We start from the raw sequence: 24,601 nt of genomic DNA, 5'->3' as shown, positions 1-24,601 counted from the left end.
TGCGCACACAGAACCGCGGCCCCTTTAACGCCCCCCCCCACGCCTGGGGCGGAACGCGGCGCGGTTTGGCCCTCGCGGCGCTCCGTCGGCGGTTGAACGGCGCCCGCGGTTGGCGGTGCTGCCGGTGCCGGTTCGCCATGTGCTCCCTGGCGCTGTTTCCCCCCCGCCCCCCCCGGGCGCCGTCACCCTCTGTGAATTTAACAACGCTCTGCTCTGCGGGCGGCGGGGGGAGCCGCTGCCGCTCGACTTCCAGAGCCTGGTGAGGAAACCCCCCCTTCCTCCCCCCCCCCCAACACGCGGACCCCCGGCGCGGGCTCGGGACCCCCAACCCTTCCCCCAGAGGGTGGTGGTGGTGCTGGGGGTCCCCGGAGCCCCGAAAGCGGACTTGTCCCCCCGTTTCTGCCCCTTTTTTCCTTGTATGGTTATGCTGGGGACCCCCCTCACTTCCCATCAAAAGTGGGCTCGGGATCACCCACTTCTGCCCCCCCTCCCAAATTGTGTTTGGGACCCCCCAGCCTTCCTCAAAAAGTTGAGACGACCCCTCCATCCCTTTTCCCCTGAAACTGTGCTTGCCCCCCCCCCTCCATCCTTCCCCCACAGTTCTCTGTGGGCCACCCTCAACCCCACACTCTCCCCCCCACAAGAAAGCAGTTCCTCCCCCGTGCTCCGAGCAAAGCCGTTCCATGTTGTAACCCCCCCCCCCCACACCCCTCCCCCTTATGCAACCCCTCTCCCCCCCCCAGCTGGCAGCGCTGCCCGCTCTCACTCTGCCTGAGGATGGTCTGAAGGGTCCCGGCCGCCCCGAGTCGGGGGCTCAGCCCTTCCTGCACCACCGTGAAGCCCTTTGGAAGAGGGTCCTCTGTGCCTGGTGAGTGCTGAGTGCCCCCCACCCCCTTAACAGTGATGGTGCTGAGCCCTGCGGAGCCCTGTTTGTTACTGCTCTGCATCTGCTGGACCTGCGTGGGCTTTGCTGCACCTTCAGGACCCCACAGAGGTCCAACACAAATTTCTACAACCTCCCTGCAACGGCCACGGCCCCATCTGGGACTTTGTGGTTCTGCTCTGAGGGCTTTTTTGAGAGTGGGGGGGGTCAGGATGTAGGGGGGAGCTCAGTGCAGTGGTCCCAGTGCTGAGCCTGCAGTGGGGTCCCCGCATCCACACTGATTTGACTTTGGCTGCAGGCGGGACGGGGGGCTGTGTGGGCTGCTGAAGGAGATCGTCAGCGCCGAGGAGGAAGGTGAGTGGGGCCAGGAGGTCCCTGCAGCACCGTTCTGTGCTGCCCCATTCCCAGGGATCCCCTCCTGCTGGGAGCAGTGCTGACGTTCTGTGCTCTCTGCAGGGCTGCAGTGGGCGAAGACGGCCCTGAGCTGCGTTCTGACCGCGTGCCGATGGCTCTCCTCCCTGCACGGCTCCATCCTCCCACACCTCTCGGTGGGTTTCAAAACACTGCAAGTTCCCTTCTGTGATGGGAGGAGGAACGGTGCCGAAAGGGCGCTGGGACAGCAAAGGGATGCAGAGGGAATGAAGAAGAGAAGGAAGGGGGCTTTCTGCCCGCTCAGCACTGATTTCCCCACATCTGCCCCTTCCTTTGCAGCTGACCAGTGAGGATATGATTGCTGCCTTCTCCCAGGCGGTCGACTGGTGAGTGCTGTGTGCTGTGAGACCACAGCTGTGCACGTGTGTGTGTGTGTCACACCATCCTTTGGTATATCTACACCTGTAGAACGGTGCCCTGGAGCAGAGGGAGAGGATGGCATCGCCCCTCTCTTCTGTGCTCAGCCTCCCCAGCACAGGGATGCTGAGGGGAATAATTCCCCATCGCCTGGGGCTGCTTGGTACCCTGGTGCTGTGTTGTGCACAAAGGAGGAACAGCATTAAACTTAACCAGGGCTTAAGTTAAGCGGTGAGCAGTGACTGTTTGTTGAGCAGCCTGTGAGAAGCTGCCAGGAAGAGGGAAGTTAGCGGAGGATAACATCTTGCTGAGCAGTGAAAGCTGAGATTTATTTTGGTGGTGGCTTTGGGAGTTGGAATTGGGGGTGGCAGATGTGGGTCCAGGTTGCTCCCTGTGCTCCCTCCCTCCTGCAGGGCCGGCTGCAGCGTCCGTGCCTTTGCCTGGCATCCACACACCAGCAAATTCGCCGTTGCTCTGCTGGATGACTCCGTGCGGGTCTACAACTCCAGCAGGTGAGGAGGGGGGCAGCAGCTCCAAAATCACCATCCCAAACCCACCCTGAGCACGTGCCCAGCACCCCCTCCCTCACCCCTGCCCCACTGTGCTCTCGCTGCTCCCTGCCCCCAGAGCTTCTCACAGAGCTGTGTTAGGACCCTTCTTCACACCCCCAGCCCCCAGCCAGGCTTTCTCTCGCCCTTCAGCCTCATTTCTCCTCTAGGTCTCCCTGCTCCCCCGGCGGGTCTCGGCAGGCATATAAAGCCCTCCTTAAGAGAAGACTCTCCCAGCTCATGCTGCGGCCCAAGCAGCGCTGCCCTGCTGAGCCGCTCTCCCCCTGTTGGGATTTCAAGCCAACAAGTGCCAGATCTCCCCCCGGGCTGTGGGCACTGAATCACACAAGGTGTGCTCCAGCAGCGCCGGTGTCACCTGCCTGGGTCCCCTCTGTCCCCCCCCTAAGGGCACAGCTCACGGTGGGTCCCCCTCCCCATAGGCTTTAGGCACCCACTATGTTCAAGACTGGAAGAGGTCCCCGGGGATGTCCCCTGTTGTTGTGACCCTACCAATCCCACTCGGCCTCCTGTCACACTCCCTCCTCCCTGCAGTGCCACCATCCCATCGCTGAAGCATCGTCTGCAGAGGAACGTGGCTGCTGTTGCCTGGAAGCCGCTGTGTGCCTCCATCCTGGCCGTCGCCTGCCAGAGCTGCGTCCTCGTGTGGCACCTGGACCCCACGTCCCTCTCCACCAGGTGACGTTCCCTTAGGGTGACGTTCCCACATGGTGACAGCCCCATACTCATGCCGCTGAGCCCACACCTCACAGCGAGGGCTGTCCATCCCATTTCTCTGGGCTTCTGGTTAAATTCAGTCTGGTGTCCGTCCGGCTGTGGGTACAGAACACAGTGTGGTGCATCACCAGTCCTTGGTGTTCCTCTCTTCCCCCATCAGCTGTGCTTTCTGTCCCAGCAGACCCTCATCTGGCTGTGCTCAGGTGCTGTCCTACCCCGGGCACAGCCCTGTCACCAGCCTGGCGTGGGCACCCAGCGGGAAGCTGCTGCTCTCAGCCTCACCCGTGGACACAGCCATGCTGGTGAGTGTGGGGCCATGTTTGGGGGTTCGGGGCTGTTACCCCACTGCTGGGACACTCAGGAGGCTGTGTGACCACAGGGGACAGCATTTCCTCAAAGGATGGTCTTGAATTTGGAGCACTGAGATCTGACAGCATCAGTGCCCCGCAGTATGCCACGTCTGTGCTCTGGCTGATGGTGGGAATGCTGTGATCCCCCAAACCCCTCTGTGCCCCTCCAGGTGTGGGATGTGTCCACTGAGAACTGCGTCCAGCTGCAGTGGTTTGGGGGTGGTGGGGTCACCTTCTTGGCGTGGTCTCCTGATGGCAGCAAGGTCCTGGCAGCCACCCCTTCAGCAGTGTTCAAGTGAGCTCCTGACCCTGCTCCTTCCTCTTTTTGTTCACTGTCAACTCTATTACCATTTTCATTTGCCTGCCATCAAAGCACATCCGGCTACTTTATGTCCTCTCTGCTCCCCTTCTCCCTGTGTCAGATATGAGAGTAAAGTCAGGTCCAAGGCCTCGGGCTCCTCTCAGAGGGACTGAATTGGGGCAGGTTTGGGGCAGTTTATCCCTTTCACGTCATTCTCTCTCTCTTACAGAGTGTGGGAAGCTCAGATGTGGACGTGTGAGAAGTGGCCCACGATCAAAGGGCGCTGCCAGGTGGGGCGGGAGCAGTGGGAAGGGGCATTTCCCACCACGTGGGGGTGTGTGGGGTGTTCTGACATCCCCCTGTGCCTCACAGACGGGGTGTTGGAGCCCTGATGGCAGCCGGCTGCTCTTCACAGTGCTGGGGGAATCCGTCATCTACTCCTTGTCTTTCTCTGAGTACAGGGGTGAGTGCCCCCCAGAGGGCCCCATTTGCTCCCCCAGCCATCGTTTTGCTTTCAGCTATGGGTGGTTGTGGCCAAGAGAGGCTCTGTGTCCATCAGGGAGAGCTTCCAACCTGCTGTGGTGTAGCAAAGCCGGGACAGCAGGGAAGGGAGTGGAAGAAGGAGGTTTGTGGGTGTCCTCACAACAGTTGGGTGTCCGTATTTCCCCCCTTGTGTCACTCCTTCAGCTTGGAGCTTTGCAGGGAGATTTTCACAGTGCAGCTGCTCAGCTCACACGGCTGTTTTGCACGGAGGCAGTGGGTGCTCACTTCTGTCGAGGGAAACCCTTCCCTGTGCACCTTCCCAAACACCGCAGACGCTGCTGGGACAGCAGGAGGCTCCACAGCTCAAAGAGGCAGAAATTCTGCATCGTTCTGGGAGCAGAAGCACAGATGTAGGGCAGTGAGACAACCTGCACAGAGCAGGGAAGCAGAAGTGAGTGCGCTCTCTGTGACTTCATTTCAGGGGACATGCAGGGGCAGGTGGGAGGTTCGAAAACAGCTTCGATCGTGGCAGATCTGTCAGAAACCACCTTTGAGACGCCCTATGGGGAGGAGAGGTGAGTCTGATTGCATGCAGCAATGCTGGGAGGTGGAGGGGCTCTGTGCCCCCCCAGCCCTGGGCTCACTGTGCTGTGCTGTACTCCAGGATCGGCGGAGCTGTGCAGTCCATGGTGTGGGATCCCACCGGGGAGCGGCTGGCTGTGATCATCCGAGGTCAGAGCTGTGCTGCAGCGCTGCTCCCTTTGTTCCAAATCTGCCTTTCCTGTAGGGAAACTCCTCGCGGGTTGGGGAGGCAGCACCCACCTTCTCTCCACTCTTCCTCGCTGTGACTTTGCCCCTCTGCATAAAGCATCCCCCCACGGTGACGTGCAGTGCTCCTGGTTATCCCCTGAGGAGAGAGCACTGTTCCCTCCTCACTGCCAGACACGTGAATCACCTCTCCCAGCCCCACCGCCAGTTCTCTGCGTTCCCAGTGCCCACATTGCACCCTGAGCCCCCACTCGAGGAGCAGCCTTGGGATAATTGAGCCATTGAGGTCCTCCTGGCTGCAGAGACAAAGCACAGCTTTGACAGCCCTGAGGTGCAGCGCTGGGGACGCTGTGTTGGACCTGAGCTCAGCTGCTTGGTTTTGCTCTGCTTATAAAGCTACTGGGAAGGAAATGGGGAGGGAAAAGCTGCAGGGCAGCAGGGCTGCCCCCATCCTGTGGGGGGATCCCGTTTGGAAGGGAAAGGAGCACTGCAGGCAGAGGTGGCTGTGTTCCCCACATCGCTCCCACTTTGCTGTCCCAGTGCTGCCTCTCACATCCAGCACAGCTCACGGCTGCTTCCCTCCCCCTCTGCAGGAGATCCCAGTGCTGTGGAGACACAAACCGTGGTGGCCGTGTTCCGTATCCGCAACAGCCCCGTGTTTGAGCTCCTGCCGTGGTGCGTAGCAGATGGGTTCAGGGCTTCTCGTGGTGTTCTGGGGTTGGTTGAACGCCATCCACCTTTGGGTTGCAGAGGGAAAGATGCTGTGCTGCTGCCATCCCACGCTGCTGCTTCAGGCAGTGCTGCAGTACCATTTTACCCCCAAAGCAGTCACATTTTGGACACGTTGTCCATTATCCTGAAAACCCTTTGTGGTTCTCTCTGGCAGTGCAGCAGAGATCCCACTTAACCTCACAGCGCTGCGTGTCCGCTGTGCCGCCTCTCACTGCAGCTCTCCTTTCCTTTCCTTTCCAGCGGATTCCTGCGGGGGGAGCAGAGCGCCGAGCCGCAGCTCATCGCCTTCCACCCCTGCTTTGAGAAGGGAGCATTGCTGACCGTGGTGAGTGCAGCTTTGGCTCTCAGAGCTCTTAGCCACACCTCGGTGAGAAACGCAGCGGGTGAAATCGCCCCCTGGCGCGGAGAAAGCAGGGAAGGAGATGGTGACCCGTTGCTCTTTGGGACGGCGGTGCACTGTGCTGAGCTTTGTGCTGTTGTCCTCTCCAGTGCTGGTCCACGGGGACCATCAGCCACATCCCCTTCTTCTTCCTGAGCTCCCGTGTGCCGTACGGCAGCCCTGGTCGCAGCCCCGCCGTGGTGACAGCCAGCAGCAACGTGCGGGAGCAGCCACTCTTCTCAGAGCTCTGACAGCAGCTCAGAATGTTTGGGATCCATCTGCAGTTCCCTCTTCCTCGGGACACAGCAGGGCTGCGATCCATTCCTGTACCCTCAGGTTTTGCACAGCTCCGTGCATTCATCCTGTGGAATGTGGGGTTCAGCAGGTGAGCGCCGTGCAGATTAAAGGTGACTCCTCTTCCCCATACTTTGCTCTGCTCCTCACTTTGTCCTTGCCCAGGGAAACAGGGAAGCTTTCCCTGGAAGTTTTTTGAGGGATGTGTTCTCAAAGCCACTCTTTTTGCTTCTGGGGCTCTGGTGCTGCTCTGTGATGTCAGGTCATAGTTTGGAGTGCACCTGCAGGAAAAGAGCCATTCTGTGCTTAAACTAAAGTAGATTTAAGGCTCCTGTCACAACATTTGTGTGCAGTAAACAAACACCTGGGGAGCCCCCAGGTGAGTGTGGGGTTTTGCTCTGTGGTTAAGTGGCTGCACTGAGGGCCGAAGGGGCTGTGAGGGGCTCCTTGGCCCTAAATGCAGCCTTTGGGTTTCACCTTGAGGGGGTAAGGAACAACCAGAAGCACTGCAGCTCAGCAAGACCCAGCACAGATCTTTCCCTCTCAGCCCATTTGGTGAGTGCTGCTGCAGCCCCGTGCTGGCCCACGTGAGCCCAGACAGCGCTGGGGGGAGCAGATGGGCTGGAGTGGGATTAGGGGAAGGCTGAGGGGGGCAGTGCTTAAACCCCAGGATTACACATGGTTAATCCCTGGGATTACGCTGTAAATGCTCTGCAGTGGAGACGGGGAGGGCCCTGCTCAGCCCATGCTGCCAACACCCCCACGACCCACACAACCCTCCTGAAAACCAAACCCCAAAACAAGGCAGGGAAACTGCCCCTCCACCCCACAGAAATGATGGCAGCAGCCCCCCTTGCAAGAGGACTGTGCTGGGAGAGCCACAAGGACATGGGGTAAACAACAAGGTATGAACTCACACCAGAGACGTTTAGGGATGCTTCACCTGTGGGGATCCCCAGTTTGGATCTGCTGCTGGGAACTTCTGCCCACAGTGTCACAGGACGGTGCTGAGCGTCTCCTCCTCCCCCGGGCTCGGCCGCTGGCAGGGCAGTGCCCTCAGGTACTCGAGATGCAGGCGGGTATCAGCACGGCTCCTTCTCACGTAGCGTCCCACGTAGGCGAGGACGGCACCGAGCCACCCACCCACGGCCACCAGCATGGCCACATCCGGCACCCGTGGCTGCCTGCTCCCTGCCAGGGTCTCATTGCGGCTGCTGGCAGTGGGGGGAAGGCTCTGGGACCCCCCCCAAGGGAAGCGGGAGCCTTGGGGGCAGCAGGGCAGTCCCAGAGCCAGCAGGAACAGCCAGGCTGCTCGCATCGCCCTGCAGCGGGAGGCGGGGAGAGAGGGGGGGTCCATGTCCTCCCCAGGACAGCTGGGCTGGTGACGTTCCCCTCCCAGGGGCAGCTGGGATGGGGGGAATGGGGATGGTGAGGCTGCACCTGCTTCTGCACCCCGGTGTGAGACCTTTTGCAACCCCATGCGCCCCCCCTGTGCCCCATGGACACCTCCAAAGCAGCTCCCACTACAGCTCCCACTACCTGACTAGCAGATGCATTGGGAACACACTGGTTTTTACTGGTGTTGGCAGCCAATACATAATGGACCAGACTTCAGAACACTGAATCCTAAAAGCTTCTTGGTCTGCTCTGTGCTCTCGCATCAGTCCAACGCTGTAACTGGGACCAGTGGCACCCCCAGCTCACAACACAGCTGCTTTGGTGTCCTACTGTGACCATGCCAAGCAGGAATGTCAGCCATTCCCAGCAAGTCCATGGGAAGTCCTGGCACAGGCAACTCATTGGGGATGGCCCCTGCAGGGGTGGGGAACTCATCCGCTTTGTGCTCCCACCCCTTGCAGTGCCAATGTCCTCCGGGCCATCTCCAAAGCCCCCTCCCTCGTACGGTTGCCTCCGATGAAGCCACTGGAGTGCACGAAGACACAACCGGGAATGCCGGTGAGCTGAGACAGCGCCTCATCACGAACACCCCGCCATGGCTCGGGGAGAGGAAGGCTGCAGTGGTGGGAAAAGGGGCAGAGGGTGAGATCCTGCCCCCTCCTGGCAGGGGATGTGCTGGGGATGGGGCTCACCGGCTCTCGAAGCTGCGTGGCCCCACCGGGACGCTCTGCACCCGCCACTGCCCGCTGCGGTCAGGGAAAAGCACCAGCTGGAGTGGGTTGGGCAGTGCCAGCTCCTTCTCCAGGCTGAAGAGGTGCTCCTTCCAGGGGCAGCCGCCCTGAGGGAGCTCCAGCATCACCCCACTTGCATCCACCTGGAGAGGGAACACAATGTGGCTGCGTGGTGGCATATGTGGTACTGCCCTGTGCCCCAGCATTGCCCTGTGCCTCAGCTTCTCCCCCATTCACGTGCATTTTTCCATCTGAATAGAACAGCACCCCCTCCAAATGAGACCCTGCGCTGTGGGGATGCACCACCATCTGTTCAGGGTGCATGGAGAGTGGTGGAGCGTGGGAAGCAACGTGACAGTGTGTGGTGTTACAGGGGTGCATAAAGGGGAGTGCATGTGGCTATAAGAGTACAGAGAGAAACGGGGTGCACAGCCATGCCCTGAGCTGTGTGGGGTGATTAAAACCAAGGGGACCTGGCCTCCCTTTGCCCCAGAGTTCCACCCACCCTTTAAACCCCCCCAAAACAAGCATAGGGAGCACCTCAAAGCGGCGCCGGATGGCATCCTCCACAAGCACCCGCGCAGGCAGCCAGGCACGGTGATAGTAGTCGAGCCTGTCCATGAATTCACTGCCCACCAGCTCCATTGCCCGCCTAAACCCAGCCTGGGGACGCAGCAGAAGATCAGCAGTGACCCCAAAGAAGGCAGCTCTGCGTTCCCCCTTTCCCACATGTCCCCACCTCAGTGTCTTGGTCGGGGTCGTTCCAGCGGGGGTTCAGGTGCCCCACGCGGGCGCTGAGGTTGGTGGTGAGGGCGTAGCGGGGCTCCCCGTCCGTCTGCGCGATGCCGTTGTCAATGGCATCGATCTCCTCCACGAAATTCTCATAGAGCTTGGGGACAGGATAGGGTCAGAACACCTGGAACCCAACCCCTCTTATGCGGTGGTTTCCCCAAGGGAAAGTCATGCTGCTGGGTCACAAATCCCCTTACCTTATCGTAGAGTGCAGTCACAATGGGGCTGTCCTCTGGCTGCTCCAGAAGCTCAGCAAGGATTTGGGAGCCAAAGTGGCAATAAACCAACCCAGCGCTGCTCAGTTTGGTGGTCCAGGGTTTGCTGGGCTGGAGGCTCCGCATGGACTGGGTGAAAGACCTGTGGGGTCACAGGGTCAGCCCTTGGGGGGGGCTCCCTTATGTGATGACCCGAATGTGGTGGAGTGCCTCACCTCTGGTGATGGTCGTAGCGGTGCCTCTCGGGGTCATATTCACCCCCCACATCCACCACCACATCGCACTGGGCCAGGCGCTGGGGATCCCGTGTCCGCACCACCTCTGCGTCCTGCGGAGGCATGGAGTGAGGCTGGGGGGGCTCAGAGTGGGACTGGAGAGGCCGGGGACCTCAAAGGGGAAATGGGGACACAAGAGCAGGCACCACGTGGGATTGTGTACCCCAACAAGGAGCTGGGGAGCCCAGTGTGGCCCCAGTGAAGGACTGGGGACCTGAAAGCGTCCTTCAGGTGGGACCAAGGATTCTGACAACGGCCTGGGGACCGCAGGGTGGGACCTAATTGAGACTGGTGACTTCAGCAGGGGGCCGGGGATACGGGAGCAGTCAGTGGGTGAGACCGGAGGCATTATAAGGGAAATGAAGGCAGGAGCGGCTCCCAGCGGAGGCTGAGGACCCCAAAAGGAGGCTGAGGACCCCACTGTGGCCCAATGAAGGATGGGGGTCATGAAAACGTCCCCCACGCGGGCCGGGGAACCCAGGCAGGTTCTTCAGTGGCACTGCGGGCCCCAGCAGGGCCGGGGGACCCACGGGCGGCCCTGAGGAAGGGAGGCACCCGAAGGGTGGGACCGGGCCCGGTGCGGAGGGGCCCGAGGAGGCCGCGGCCGTACCCGGTAGCGCGGCAGGAGGCGCAGCAGGAAACACGCCAGCGCCTCGTCGCAGTGGAAGGTGCCGTCGTGGGTGCCGATGCGCGGAACCGGATCCGTTCGGGCCCGCTTGGACCCGGTCCCGCTCCCGGCGACGGCGGCGGCCATGAGGGGAACGGCGCGCAGAGCGCCGCGCATCACTGCGCATGCGCGACCCGCCTTCGCAACACTGCGCATGCGCGGCTCCGCCTCCGCGACACGCATGTGTACTGCCTCCCTGACACTGCGCATGTGCAGCACAGCCTCCACACCGCCTTTTGACTGCGCATGCGCATGTCTCGTCCTACCGCCCCGCCCCGCCCTTCTGATCTGCGCGCGCGCCGGCTCAGCCTGCCACGCCCTTTCGCACTGCGCATGTGCGGCTCCGCCCCGCCCTGACCCACCCGCGCATGCGCACAGCGCGGGGTTTTGGACACGTGGAGGGGCGGTGACGTGGGGACACGAGGGGGGGCAGGTGGGAAGGGAACGGTGATACGGGGCTGCGGGGAGGGGAGCTGGAAAGACACCACAGCGATACGTGGGGACACGTACACGGGCACACGGGGATGCGTAAGAACATGGAGACAGAGGGACATGCGGCCACGGAACAGCGTGGACAGACAGAAGGACACCTAGAACAGCCCCACCCAGACACAAACCCGGATAGACGGACACGGAGGGACGCACGGACACTGCCAGCAGCTCCACACAGACCCGGACAGACAGACACAGCCCCACAGCGCAGCCGGTGCTGCTCCCATGCCACGTTTATTTGCACGGAGATGGAGCCCCGCTGCTCCGTGTGCCCCCCCCGCGCAGCGCCCATCCCCAGGCACTGTCCCCAGGTCCGGCTGCTTGCAGGGTCCCCACCCCCAGCTGTCCATGCAGGGGATCGTGACCACTGTGTGTCCCCGGACGCGGTGCTGCCTGGGGTCCCACCGAAGCACTCAGCTCCCGCTGCTCCTCTGCATTTCAAAGTCCCAAATCCGTCCTCGCGGTGGTGCTGCTCCCACTGTCCCCTCCTGAAGGACCATCAACCTGCAGAGATGGCTTCAGTGGGGTCAGAGGGGATGGGGCACCCTCCAGAGCTCCAGCATTGCACAGGAAACCTCAGCGTGCCCAATTAGCTCTGGCCGGCCTCATTAAGGTGACGACAACAGACGACACCCTCACAGGATGCTGTCAGCAGTGGGGCTGATGTGGGATACAGGGTGGCAGTAGTGCTGGGAACACACATCACAGCCCGGCCGGCTGGTCCTGGCTGTGGTTCCCTTCTCCAACCTCTCACCACTGTCTGTGGGGCTCTGAGGAGCAGCCTCAGCATTTCCCTGCAGGGATCTGGGGTGTGCAATTCCATCAGCATCACCTTTCCCAAATTGGGGGTGAGCGTAGGGGTCCCTCAGGTTCAACAGATGCCATCGATGGTTCCCCAGTGCCATGAATCTGCAAAACCTGAGCCTCTCCTTCTGAGCAGCCCCAGTTTCTGGTCAGAAAGATATGGTTCAAGGCAGCCCAGCCTCAAAACATCCATAAAGGGATAAGTCAGCTCTTGCAGACGAGTGAAAAAAACACTCATGGAGGGGGGGGAAATGCACAGATCTGGGTCTGCAGCGAGCAAACCTCATCCGCCGTGGCTAAGAAAACAAAGCAGGACCTGCAGTAGTGTGAAACAAAACTATGTGCAACCTCCTCCCGGGGTCACAGCCCCCCTCTCGGGGCCAAGGCTGACTTATCCCTTTACACACGGGTTCTCAAATGGCTGGAATCAGGAGATCTCGTTGCCGAAAACCTCGAGCACCAACGGCGTGAGCTGCATGCTGTGCTCGGGCTGGAAGGAGAGGCAGCGGTACTGCTTGGAGTGCTCCTCGTTGAGGCTGCGCAGGTCGGCCAGCTTCTGGATCATCTTGGCGTACAGCAGGCGGCTGCCTGGCGGGGGGTGCCTGCAGCGGATGTAGGTCTGCAGGATGTCCGACAGGCGGTCCTGGATGGACTCCACCAGCGAGGTGTCCTGAACGCCAGGTCGATCTAGGGAACACCAGCATCATCAGATCGGCCCTTGGAAAAGATCTTGGAGGTTATCGAGTCCAGCTGTTAGCCTGGCACTGCCAGGCTTGGGGACATTGGTGGAGCCTTCGTGCTGCCAAAGGTGCAGGGTGGGGAGCTTGGGGATGAGCGTCCTCCTACCTGGGGACAGGATGCAGATGGCCATGAGGAGCACGTGCTCTTCCTCGTGAAGGTTCAGCTTCTTCAAGCCCACCTGGAATTTCACGAGCGGCTCGAGGAGCTCCATGCTGTGGCCGGCTGGGGACAGAGAGGAGCTGTTAGCACCTGGATGAGACCTCAGATCTGCAGCTGAGAGATGAGCGCGGAGCTCAGCACCTCCTCCTTCAGTGCAGCAGAGCGTCAGGATCACAGGATGCCAGAGGATGATTTTCAATAGAGCTTTAAAAACATGATTTCTTTCAATCTTTCCTCCCCAGCCGCATCTTTAAGGCAGGAGATTATGGAGCAGATGACTTCAGAAAGACAATTAACCTACAGGCAGTTTGCATCCTTATCACTCCCACACTGCACCACGTTGTGCAGAAACACCAAAACACATTTTGCGTGCCCACAGCACGCAGCAAGCAGATCCCATCCCTGCCCTCTGTGGCCCCACGCCTGGTTCCGATGTGCTGTTTGCTCTGCCTGGCTTCCTTGGGATCTCTCTGGGGAACCTCTGCCCTTGCACCAAGGATCTCAGCATCCCAGGGTTACTCCAATGCTCTTCCCAGTGCTGGGAGAGGTTTAAGATCCACCTGAATATCTGCAGTTTACTCAGTACGGTTTTCTTACACCTGAATTTCAGGCTGGGGTGCTGTTTTTGAGCCCTCACCAGCAGCCCAGCAGCACCTTTACCTTGGGTGACATCGCTGACTTTGTACTTGAAGTCATTGCTACCACAGGTCCACGACATGTCCTCCATGGTGAAGGACTGGTTGGAGCGCAGCATGATCACCTCAATGGCACTGGATTTCAGCAGGGCAATCTGGTCCTCTGCAGTCAGATCCCTGCGGGCAGGAATGAGGAGATGTCCACAACCAGAGGCATGATCCAGCTTCTCCCTCACCCTGAATTTCTGGATAATTAAGCAATGGGTATTTCTGCAGCTCCATGTATCGAGTGGCAGCACCCAGTGCCCTGGGCTCCAGGCTGACTCTTACTGGGCTGGCGTTAAATGGGATCTCAGGACATCTTGCACAAGCAGGATGAGCACCACTCACATGGCCTTGAGCATCCTTCTCAGGAGCTCAGGCATTTTGTTTACGTGGCCAGGGTGAATCCAACTAAAGATTAAAGAGGAAAAACCCCAGGAAGGGAGAGGGAAGGAGAACAAGAAGGTAGGAACAGACCTGGGAAGGAGAACAAGAAGGTAGGAACAGACCTGGGAAGGAGAACAAGAAGGTAAGAACAGACCTGGGAACGAGAACAAGAAGGTAAGAACAGACCTGGGAAGGAGAACAAGAAGGTAGGAACAGACTTGGGAAGGAGAACAAGAAGGTAGGAACAGACCTGGGAAGGAGAACAAGAAGGTAGGAACAGACCTGGGAACGAGAACAAGAAGGTAGGAACAGACCTGGGAAGGAGACAGAGTGAAATGGAGATAAATGACTGTGGAGGCTGAGACTGAATTCCTGAGAGCAGAAAACCATCGCGGGCACCTGGCGTGGGGACAACATCTCACCTGAATCCAGGGATCATTTTGGCGAAGCCGATCACCTTCTGTATGCTGTAGCTGACCAGGTCAGCCAAATGTGGGAGCATAGGGAGGTGGGGCAGCTCGATGCTCATGGAGGGGCTCTCATCGCTCTCCTCGGAGAGGTCCAGGTTGGAAAACATCTGGGGCTCCATGGGCTCTGGAAAGAGGGAGGTGGTCCATATGGGTGAGATGCTACAGGGACAGGGAGGGGTGTCAGCCCGAAGCAGGGATGGTGTTTGTTGTGCTGGGAGGTCTTTGCATTGGGCTGGGAGAGCTGTAGGATTTTTGCAGAGGGATTTTTAGTTTAGGTCTAACCATGCAACACAGCTCATGGTCCCGATGCAGCCAAGCACTTAATGCTCTCTGCTCATCAGGAGCCTTCTAAACACCCTCAGGAGGCTCTTAGAGTCAAATGCATTCCCTAGGAGAGCTGACACAACTGTTTCTTCCTTGGCCAAGCTTAGAAAAGTCTCTTCCCCTTCTGCTCCCATAGCATACGGATGCCTGGAATGCTGCACAGAGAGCTGAGTGCAATACCTGGGAATGCACCAAAGGCATCGGAGCCAAAAACATCATTGGAGTCCTCGGAGGAGCAATCTTGGGACATGACACAGGAGGAGTGCGTTGCTGTCCTGCTGCTGACTTTGCTTCTTACAGGGGGCTGGAAGAGAGAGCGGGGTGTGAGGAATGGGGCTGGGAGAGCAGCTTTAGGGGAGCACCGAGATATTTGCACCGGGTTTTATTGGCACGAAACTGATGAAGTTCTTGGAGCTGCTGGTGCTGAGGTGGGAATCGGGGCTGTTGTGCCCCCAACGTACCCGAAACTTGTTGAAATCGGAGTAAGTGGTGTCGAAAGTTTTGTGGTGGGCCTCGAGGAGGATGTCAATGACTTTCTGCTGCTCCTCCGACAGCTTGGGCTTCAGGCTCTCCTTCAGCGCTTCCTCCTCTTTGCGCTTCAGGATCATCTCACGCTTCCTCTGCACCTCCTCATCCGTCAGAATGACTGCAGGGATGGAAGGAAAGAGCAAAGGGTCACAGATAGGCACTGAGACCGAAGCACATCCCTCAACGTTGCTAATGAGTTATTGAACCTGCATTGACCCTATTACTGAACCCGTCCTCGTCTGCTGGGTCACGGCTCCCTGCTATGCATCATTTATGGCCCATTTGGGTGCTGTTGGGTGCAGTCAGGTCACGTCAGCACCGCCACGGGTTTGCTCCAGACCTCACTGTTTGCTTTTTGCTCTGTGCTTTCGGGTGAAAGAAATCTCGAGATGTGGGCCAATGGGTTCATCCACGCTGCTCTCAGCTCTGACAACAGCACAGTGCGGTGGGCAGCAGCATCACAGCTGATTTTAAGCTGAGGGGACACACAGACATGGTGGTGATGGATGGTGGTTGGACCAGATGATCCTAGCGGCCTCTTCCAACCTCAATTATTCTATAATATATCAATTTATTGCTTGTATTATGAGCAACAGCCTTCAGCAGCAGCCAAGGGTCAGGTCCAAAGGCAAAAAGCAAAGCTTCTCCCATTTATTAGAGATGTGGGAACATCCAAAGGCAATTTGGGCTCCAATGTGACCCTTATAAAGAACCTAAAGACCTGAAGAGCCTCACAGGGTTGGAAAAGCAACAGCAAGCACCCACCCTTGCACCCAATGGCTCGTTAACGCTCCCAATCAGCAAAGCACATCCACTGGTGGGTGCTATAAATAGCAGTGCCCCTTCATGGAGAAGCTATTAGCCCCAGAACCAGTTATTAGCAGCACAGCCGAGCGTGTTATCTGATGGCAGGCGGCTTCCTGCGGTCGGGTGGAATCTGGAAGGAGAGGCTGACGAAGGCAGCGGGGCTCAAGGAGCCATTTGCACTTCTTGGCCCCTTCTGCTGCCTTTTGCCAACAGCATTTTTCCAATATGTTTTTCAACTTGCACAACAACCTCGGGGGGGATTTAAAGATCTGGAGGTACTGAATGAGCAGCTGAGGTCGAAAGGTCGCTCCCGTGACCGGCACGGTACGGTCAGTGCTGCAGGGGGCAGCCCGGACAAAATGGGGAATTTGCCATCCCCCATCCTATTAGAAAAGTTTGGGATCCATCTGGGCACTGCACGCAAAGAGGGAAATCACTGAGGAGTGCAGCAGCATCGGGAAGCACCACGTGGGGTTGGAAGGGGGACAGAGCTGAGATGGGATCAGCAGCTCCTCACCCACCCCAGCATGGAGGAAAGCGAGGAAGAGGAGTTGGGATGGGAGGAAGAGCGCACGCACCGATCCCTGGTCAAATCCCCTAAGGCAGACGGATTTCCCTGTATGGGATCTGTACAACAAAGCATCTTTCCTTATTTGTCCCGGGGTTTCGGTGCTTTGAGGCCTGGCAGACTGTGGTGTGGGCTGCACGTTGCTCTGAACCCATTGCAAAACCACCACCAGGGATTTTTGGGTCGGTGCTGAATGCTCTGATGGGACTTGCCAGAGCCTAAAGGAGTCTGAAACCTGAAGGAAGCCCCGCAGGCGGATCGAAGGTGTTTTAAAGATCAGATCAACGTGATAAATGCAATTGCAATTCCCTTCCAGCTCATCTTGCAAACAGAGGCGGTGCTGTGCGAGCCCCAACAGAGCCCAGCACCAGCTCAGCCAACGGGGAGCAGCAAAGCTGAAGCTTTGGGGTGAGAAATGGTAACAGCACAACGTCAGCGCAGGACTGATGGGCTTTATAAAATTCCTGGGAAAAAGGCTTCATCTGCGCTCACCTCGTGCACACGGAAGGATGGATGGGGCCAACACGCCCCAGCCTGCATCTTCAGCTTGTGATCACATCCCAGGGCTGCTCCCTTCCCCAGCGCTCAGCTGGAGCCGTGCTCACAGCTCCTGGCACAAACAGAGCTGCAGTGGAACGGCTGTGGGCTGCCCTGACCCCAAGCACAGGAGGAGGCTCCGCCAACATCTGCACATCACTTCTATGCAGACACAGAACGGATCTCTGCAGACACCGCAGGGACTGGGGAGAAAGCCACAGGGCTGCTCTGAGGTTACTGAGAGCACGAGGACACAGCTGGTGGGTGAGCATCTGACCATGCAAAGCAGGAGCTGGAGGTGCTGGGGATGGCATGGAGGGAGATGTGCTCCGTTGGGAGAGCACAGGGCAGCCAAACACCAACCAAAATGAAACAGAGCAAATATCAGTGCAAGACTGCTCACTGGGTGGCACTCAGGCACTGCATTTAGCTTGGCATGCAGCATTTCAGCTGGAAGTGGGGACGCCATGCAGCCCCCAAAAAGCCCCGTGGGTTCCCTTCCAACCCCAGGGAGTGGCACTGAGGATGGGGGGAAGCAGAACTGCCCCTGCAGCAGCAGCTCTGCAGCCAAGCCATGCAGTGATCCGCAGGTGGGTGAGGGCTGGGCAGCACGGTGTGTGTTTAATGTGCCACAAGGCGCTCACATCAGGGCAGGAATCATCCCCAAAGAGCCCTGCAGGGCGTTGTGACCCCACTCCATTGCCAAAAGCACCCAGGATCACTCTGCAGCCATTCTCACGAGATGCAGCCTTCAAAACCAAGGGTGCAAACCTAATTCCTCCCCACTGCCTCTCCCACAGCCGTGCCTTCGCTTCCCCCACATCCCAGCTCCCATATAACGCTCTGCAATCCATCCACAGGCAGACAAACTGCAGCAGGACACTGCAAGCACATCTGGATCCTTCCCAAGGAGACTCCTCCATCCTGGCACCATGACAGGCACCCAAAATCCCCCAGCAGGGAGAGGAGGGATGCAGTGAAGCTGCTGCGGCCGCTCAATTCAGCGCCGTGTTTTTTGCCTCCCTGCTTTGCACCAACACCTTTAGACCGTGCAGCACAGGGCAGGCAAGGGGAAGCACATCTCCTGCCCGTGTGCGCTCTAATGACTGCAGAGCTGATAAAAGCAGGGAAAGAGAGGGCAGCGAGGCCAGGAGAGGTGAATTACCCACAGGTAACGCACGGCCTCGGAGGGATGGGTGCCCCTTCTGGAGCACCACGCAGCTGACAGGAGGCAATTTTGCAGGGTGGAAGGGATGAGCTCAGCATTGCTTGGGCCATCTGAAGGGAAACATCCCGAAAACATTTCCAAACGACGCGGCTTTCGCCTTCGCCGATGGCCTGACGCTGTTCCCCTAAGTTTGCCCTGTGCTTTACCCCACGCAGATAAGATGGGTGGAAAACCACAAATATTTGCTAACGCTGCTTGCAGATTGCAGCTGTGGATCAGCCCCCAGCCCTGACCCTCACTGCTGGGCTCAGCGTGTTCCTATGGCTGCAGCTCATCCCCTCCTTGGGGACAGCGGCTGTCCTCAGCTCCCCAGGGAGTGCAGCAGGCCAGGGCTTCTGCTCCGTGTCAATTTCAACACACACAAAGCCTTCACCTTCCTGCACCTCTCTGAGAGCCCCTCAGTGCAGCACCCAGCCTGGAGGCGACGTCCCTGCAGATGTGGCTGGAGGCAATGCTAAAAGCCACCCAAGATTTAGGATGGGAGGAGGAGACAGAGCTGCCTGCACCAGACCTCAAATTAAAAGAGTGTCCACATCTGCCTCCTCCTCATCCCGTTTTGCTCTCATTTCTGTTTCAGACCCATCAGCAGCGGAGCAAACCAAGCCCATCCCAACCCGTGCCAGCAACCGCAGCCCGGGGAAGACACGAGCCCACCCCAAGAGTTCAAAGATCCACGATGCCACCTAAAAATAACAGCAGCACACCTTGTTCCCATTCATTGAACCAGCAGCAGAGGCTGCAGGAAGGCTATTTTTAGGCTCCTTGGTTAGGTTTCATTAATACAGAAACCGTTTGCTAAGGGGGGGGTCGCTTACAAGTTAACTCCGAGGCGGGCAGGCGAATCCCTCGCTGCATTTTCTGGCCCTTCCTGGGTAATTAACTGCTACAAGTCAACACGTTTCCCTTGTTAGCAACGCCGATGCCAAACGAGCTGCAGTAACCAGGGCTGGAGGCTCCCAGCCAGGCAGCCTCGTGCATTGCAGTGCTCTCCTTTTCAATAAGCTCAGTGCTTTTTCTCCCTCTGTGAGATAAGACCCATAGTATAAACATGCCATCAACGAGGACGGCTCTCCTACTGCTCTGGGTTTTGGAGCAGAAAGTGCCCAACCGTGCTGTTCCAACCAAGAAATCAGATGTGACAACAAAAAACTGTGTTTTGTGCAGTGCTTCCCACTGCTCGGCCAACTACAGGGAGCAGCATTGGCTCTTTTGCTCTGTCCAAGCATTAAACCAAAGGGAGCAGATGTTTCTGCAGGGCAGAACATAGGATGCGGACCTGCTCCAGTTTGCTTCTCCATCCCTGTGCTCTCACAAGAGAAGGATTCACCTGGTGCATTGCCTGCTCTTTGCTTTCTACCCCTCTACAGAGCACAGCTGTCGCTTTACAGGATTTAGGGGCTTCCTATTCCTCAAGATCTGTTTGATCTCTGGGGCTTCTGGACATTTAGGCATTTTTTTCATCAAGTTCTTTGCAAGTTCTGACTTGCAGATTTGCACCCCATGCCACCGGGTGCTCTTTGTTCTCTGCCCAGCACATAAGGAAACTGTCAGCGCTTCCATTTTCCAAGCCAGCTCTGAATTTTCAAGCCCATCAATCATAGGACAGGCTGTCCTGTTTGCAGTCTCCTAGCAGAGGGCTGTTATTTTGGTTTAAACTCCCGAAGTCTCGGGGCGTAGAAAGCACGCATGTGTAGGAGGAAGCGTGCCAAGCAGCTTTTATTTTTAAAAGCTGCTTATCTATAAATACAGTTGAAAAAAAAAATAAATATTTGGACAACATTAGCCTGTTTGGATTGGGTTAAAAAGTACTTTACTTCCCTCTGCTATTTGTTTAAGTCTCTGCGGTGCACGTGGCGGGATGGACGGACCCGTGCTGCAAAAACAGGGGCCTGAAAATAAAGTTATTGCAGAGCAAAAGGTGGAACGATGGAAAACGACTCGCTGAGAGTGCAGCTCCCCATCCCACACCATCAGCACCCAAAGGATCTCCAGCTCTCCCTGCTCGGCCACGTGCTGCAGGAGGACGATGACTTTGCACGGACAGGACGTGAATGGGCTCCATCCATGAGTTAATCAGCAACAGCCCCGGATGTGCTCACCGTGCAGCTGCCCCTGACTGCCAGCAAAGCCAGCTCATTAATGCCTCAATCATTAAATGAACCCAGCGCAATCATTACCCACGCCGTCCCCTGCCCTTTGCATCCTCTTCGAGCCCTCGCACGGCTTTCAGAGCTTTGAGCACAGAGGTTTGAATTGAGAAGGAGGAGAAGGGCGCTGAGGCTGAGCCTTGCACACAGAATCACAGAATGGCCAGGGTTGGAAGGGACCTCAAGGATCATGAATCTCCAACCTCCTGCCACACGCAGGGCCACCAACCATCCCACCTAATGCTAGACCAGACTGCCCCATCCAACCTGGCCTTGAACACCTCCAGGGATGGGGCATCCACAGCCTCTCTGGGCAGCTGTTCCAGCACCTCACCACTCTCTCTGTAAAGAATTTCCCCCTGACATCCAACCTAAATCTCCCTTCCCTCAGCTTAAAACCATTTCCCCTTGTCCTGCTGTCACTCACCCTTTCAAAGAGTTGATTCCCCTCCTGCTTGTAGGCTCCCTTTAGGTACTGAAAGGCTGCAATGATTCACCCTGCAGCCTTCTTTTCTCCAGGCTGAACAAGCCCAGCTCCATCAGCCTGTCCTCATAGGGGAGGTGCTGCAGCCCCCTGCTCATCTTCGTGGCTCCTCTGGCCCCTCTCCAACAGCTCCCTGTCTTTTTTGTACTGGGGGCTCCAGACTTGGACGCAGTATTCCAGATGGGGCCTCACAAGAGCAGAGCAGAGGGGAACAATCACCTCCCTGTCCCTGCTGGCCACCCCTCTGCTGATGGAGCCCAGGATCCCATTTGCCTTCCGAGCCACAAGGGCACGCTGCTGGCTCATATTAAGCTTTTCATCCATCAAGACCCCCAGGTCCTTCTCCACAGGGCTGCTCTCAAGGCCCGCTCCTTCCAGTCTGTAGGGATGCCTGGGATTCCTCCGGCCCAAGTGCAAAACTCTGCACTTTGCCGTGTTGAACCTCATCAGGTTCACCCAGCCCACCTTTCCAGCCTCTCGAGGTCCCTCTGAATGGCATCCCGTCCTTCAACCGTGTCAACCACACCACTCAGCTTGGTGTCGTCAGCAAACTTGCTGAGGGTGCACTCAATTCCATCATGGATGTCATTGATAAAGATGTTACAGAGCACCGGTCCCAAGACAGACCCTTGGGGGACACCACTCATTACCAGCCTCCACCTGGACATGGAGCCACTGATGACCACCCTCTGTCTGCAGCCTTTCAACCAGTTTCTTATCCATCGAGTGGTCCACCCATCAAATCCAGTTTGGAGATAAGGATGTGGTGGGGGACCGTGTCAAAGGCCTTGCTCAAGTCCAGGGAAATGCCAGCATACTCACACTCCTTCATCATCCCAATGTCCACGCAGCGTTTCAGCCGGCAGGCCTGGCAGTGCCGCCGGTTGTCCTTGGTGATTTTGCAATCCCCGTTGAACGGACAGGTGAACATTGCTTTCCTCTTCATGCTTCTCCTGCAGAGGAACAGGAAGGAAAAAAAAAAAAACACACCCCGGGTCACACGGTGCTGTTTTCACTGCAGGAGGGATGCTCCAAGCAGCGGGAATGGGGGAGATGCAAAGCACAAATCCGGACAGCAAACTGCTGGAGAAAGGCTGCTGAGAGCACATTGGGAATGACTGACCTGACACCCAGCAGCTGGGCTCTTGGGAAGGCTCAGCTTGGAAGGACACAGCTGTGTGCGTGCACATTTGGGGTTTGATCTTCCAGGTCTGACAGCATGGAAAAGCTGCCCTCTCAAAAGGACACAGCCTGCGGGCTCAACACCACTGAAACAGCTTTCTGGTTTCACGTTGTTTTGAAGCCCAACAGGAGGAGGTAGAACTGTAGAGAAACGTTTATCTGAGCCTCCAGGGACAGAGAAACCAGAGAACAGAGCAGCGTGTACTAAAGCAGCGTTATTAAACATTTACCAGCCTTTAAAGCCTGGCTTTGCTAGAATAACTGGCTGGAGCGCATGCTTGCGTGTGCACGAGAAAAACCTCACTGCAGGACACGAGAGAAACAACACAACATAAAAACCTCTTTTCCACCAAAACCACACTGCGCCACGTTAATTGGGACTGCAAACCTTCCGAGCACAAAGGGTCAAAGCTCCCAGCTACAAACTCCTTTCTGTGTGATATCCACTAATGACACATTGCAGGACATTGAGTTTGTCTACTAAGGGTGGGTTTTGGCGATGCCACATCTCTTCTTTGGGGAAAGTTACTCAACAGTGAGCAAGGCTTATCTTTCTGTGCATTTCTACACACAGCACTCATTGTAAATGAAGATCTGAGGATGCAGGGTTGATGTTTGTGTGATGTAGCATAGCATGAATCTGTCATGGATCAGTGATAGTAGTAGTAGTGCTGCTTGCAGAGCTTTTTGGCATCCTTCTTTTGTGGATGTTTGCAGAAGAGTGCAGAAACAACAAATATATATTTGCATAACAGGTGAGGACAGGCTGGATGCAGTGCTTGGTCTAACAAGATTTTTGTAGTAGTGAAAGCAGAAAAGGGGTTTGTATTAGCTGACAGAAAGACATTTGAAAACTGGGTGGTACTTTGGCTAAGTAGAAGCAAAGCACGCGTAGAGGTGAGTTGTCATTCAGTGCTGCGTTGAATCATGAAACGTGATGCAAAATCACAGAATGCACAGAATGCAGTCCCAGCCCCTTGCTGCAGATTGGGCTGCACAGGGTCTGTTCCTGCCCTTCAGCACCTCCAGGGACAGGGCATCCACAACTGCTCTGCAAATACCATGATTACTGAAGTGGATCTTGAATAGTGCATAATGTTAGGATGCATTTGGGGCAGCTTGGTGGAACAGGAACCTAAGGAAGACTGAGATGTATGTCGTACCATGTGCTTCATGAGACAACAGGCCGCTGGGTTCACCTCCAGATGTTTGGCATGCTTGTGCTGTTCTTGTGGTTTGAGTTTAATGCCCTATTTATGCTTATTGGACCATGCAAGAGGGCCACTAGGATGATCAGAGGACTGGAGCACCTCTCCTATGAGAAAGGTTGAGGGAACTGGGATTGTTTAGCTTGGAGAAGAAAAAGCTCTGGGGAGACCTCATTGTAGCCTTCCAGTACTTGAAGGGAGCGGATAAACAAGAGGGTCTGACTGATTACAAGGGTGGACAGTGATAGGACAAGGGGGAATGGTTTTAAACTGAGACAGGGGAGGTTTAGGTTGGATATGAGGAGGAAGTTTATCACACAGAAGGTGGTGAGGCACTGGAACAGGTTGCCCAAGGAGGCTGTGGATGCCCCATCCCTGCAGGCATTAAGGCCAGGCTGGATGTAGCTCTGGGCAACCTGGGCTGCTGGTTGGCGACCTGCACACAGCAGGGGGTTGGAACTTTGTCATCCTTTTCAACCCAGGCCATTCTATGATTCTATGTGAGTTTGAATGGAGGCAAACCAAACCCCCGGGCTGGAAATCAAAGTGAGCATCATCAGAAGGGCAAAGCAGCAGAAAAGCACATGGGAAGAGAGCAGCACTGAGACACAGCTGGAATACAACAGTGAGAAACCAAACACGACCGCCTGCAATTAATGCCCCCAGATGGAGTTCTGCAAGGAGGAGCTCTTGCAATAATCAATTACCTTGTGATAAAACCCTCTTGCAATGTCAAGTGGACACGGCACAGTCCTGAGCTCCGTGGGCACAGGACAGGGATCTCCAGCCCAGGAACAACACCAGGGCTGTGCCTATGGGGTATAAATATAAATGGTGTTCCTGGGCTGCAGACCCACGAGGGTGCAATTAGAGGCTGCTTTCAAAACAGAGATGTAAACAGCGAGGTTTTGCTCTCCTCTCACCTCACAGATGAATAAATGCATCTGGGGAAATGAATGCAGGAGAAGCTGATGGCAGAGCCTCCAGCACCTGCCTCCGCAGCCCGAATTCTGCGTTCTGCCCCACAGCTGCGTTTTGGTTTTATTGCTTTTCTCTGGGTTTTCCCCTTTCACTAAAACCAGCATCGTTCCAGGAACGAGGACAAACACTGCCCAACCCAGGGGCAAAGCAGGGTTTGGAACCAAACACCCCACAATCCCCCAGTTTCGGTGAACAAATCTCTGTTATTTTTGGGTATCTGGAGCAGCGTCTTCTGCCCCACATCCCAGGGCAAGGCTGGGGAGGGCACAAACAAGAGGAACACGAGGCCCTGGGGCAGGGAAAGCTGCAAGCCAACATTATGGTTTTGGAATGAAAATTGCAGTTTATTTGAACCCAGGGCGGCGGGGCACAATGGAGGGTTTCTGAGCAGCCTTTCCCTGCCCTGGGGTCGGTGGCCCCACAGAGCCCAGCCTTGCATCAGCAGAGCGCAGCCGTCTGGCTCCGGTGTATTTTTGTACAGAAGTGCCATACACAAGTGGCCATTTCAGGGCTCATTTACAGCCCTGTCCCAGGCAG

At 56.9% G+C, this 24,601-nt stretch overlaps 3 protein-coding genes across 6 annotated transcripts in view; 1 reads left to right on the top strand and 2 right to left on the bottom strand.

Moving 5' to 3' along the window:
• Positions 1-137: 137 nt before the first annotated feature.
• On the top strand, positions 138-6,392 carry AAAS (aladin WD repeat nucleoporin). Its single transcript, XM_031602785.2, is given in 18 exon segments — positions 138-156; positions 159-259; positions 744-868; positions 1,182-1,237; positions 1,340-1,431; positions 1,595-1,641; positions 2,086-2,184; positions 2,391-2,570; positions 2,773-2,916; positions 3,137-3,257; positions 3,476-3,600; positions 3,836-3,896; positions 3,979-4,069; positions 4,571-4,664; positions 4,754-4,821; positions 5,451-5,532; positions 5,830-5,914; positions 6,079-6,392. Coding segments are annotated over 18 exon segments (1,731 nt in total). The 3' UTR covers positions 6,220-6,392.
• A 1,425-nt stretch (positions 6,393-7,817) lies between these two features.
• MYG1 (MYG1 exonuclease) lies at positions 7,818-10,500 on the bottom strand. The gene is made up of 7 exons (XM_031602788.2): positions 10,284-10,500; positions 9,614-9,726; positions 9,381-9,540; positions 9,131-9,280; positions 8,932-9,054; positions 8,353-8,534; positions 7,818-8,275 (listed from the first exon to the last, which is right to left on the bottom strand). The coding sequence occupies exons 1-7, from the start codon at positions 10,494-10,496 to the stop codon at positions 8,092-8,094; spliced, it is 1,125 nt and encodes a 374-aa protein (XP_031458648.2). The 5' UTR covers positions 10,497-10,500; the 3' UTR covers positions 7,818-8,091.
• Positions 10,501-11,047: 547 nt separating this feature from the next.
• The window catches only part of VDR (vitamin D receptor), a 34,773-nt gene continuing 21,219 nt past the window's right edge, over positions 11,048-24,601 (bottom strand). For all 4 annotated transcript variants that reach the window (XM_031602784.2, XM_090128428.1, XM_090128427.1 and 1 more), the window contains 7 exons: positions 21,516-21,646; positions 14,856-15,040; positions 14,575-14,698; positions 14,023-14,194; positions 13,197-13,348; positions 12,483-12,599; positions 11,048-12,323 (listed from right to left, as the gene is read on the bottom strand). In XM_031602784.2, the coding sequence (XP_031458644.1) occupies positions 12,064-12,323; positions 12,483-12,599; positions 13,197-13,348; positions 14,023-14,194; positions 14,575-14,698; positions 14,856-15,040; positions 21,516-21,646 (1,141 nt within the window). In that variant the 3' untranslated portion in view covers positions 11,048-12,063. The remainder of the gene's footprint in view (positions 12,324-12,482; positions 12,600-13,196; positions 13,349-14,022; positions 14,195-14,574; positions 14,699-14,855; positions 15,041-21,515; positions 21,647-24,601) is intronic.

This window comes from Phasianus colchicus, chromosome 33 (assembly GCF_987193195.1).
Source record: "Phasianus colchicus chromosome 33, bPhaCol1.hap1.1, whole genome shotgun sequence".
Taxonomy (NCBI): domain Eukaryota; kingdom Metazoa; phylum Chordata; class Aves; order Galliformes; family Phasianidae; genus Phasianus; species Phasianus colchicus.
The sequence above is the reverse complement of the archived record's forward strand: the minus strand, read 5'-3'. Positions and strand labels throughout refer to the sequence as shown.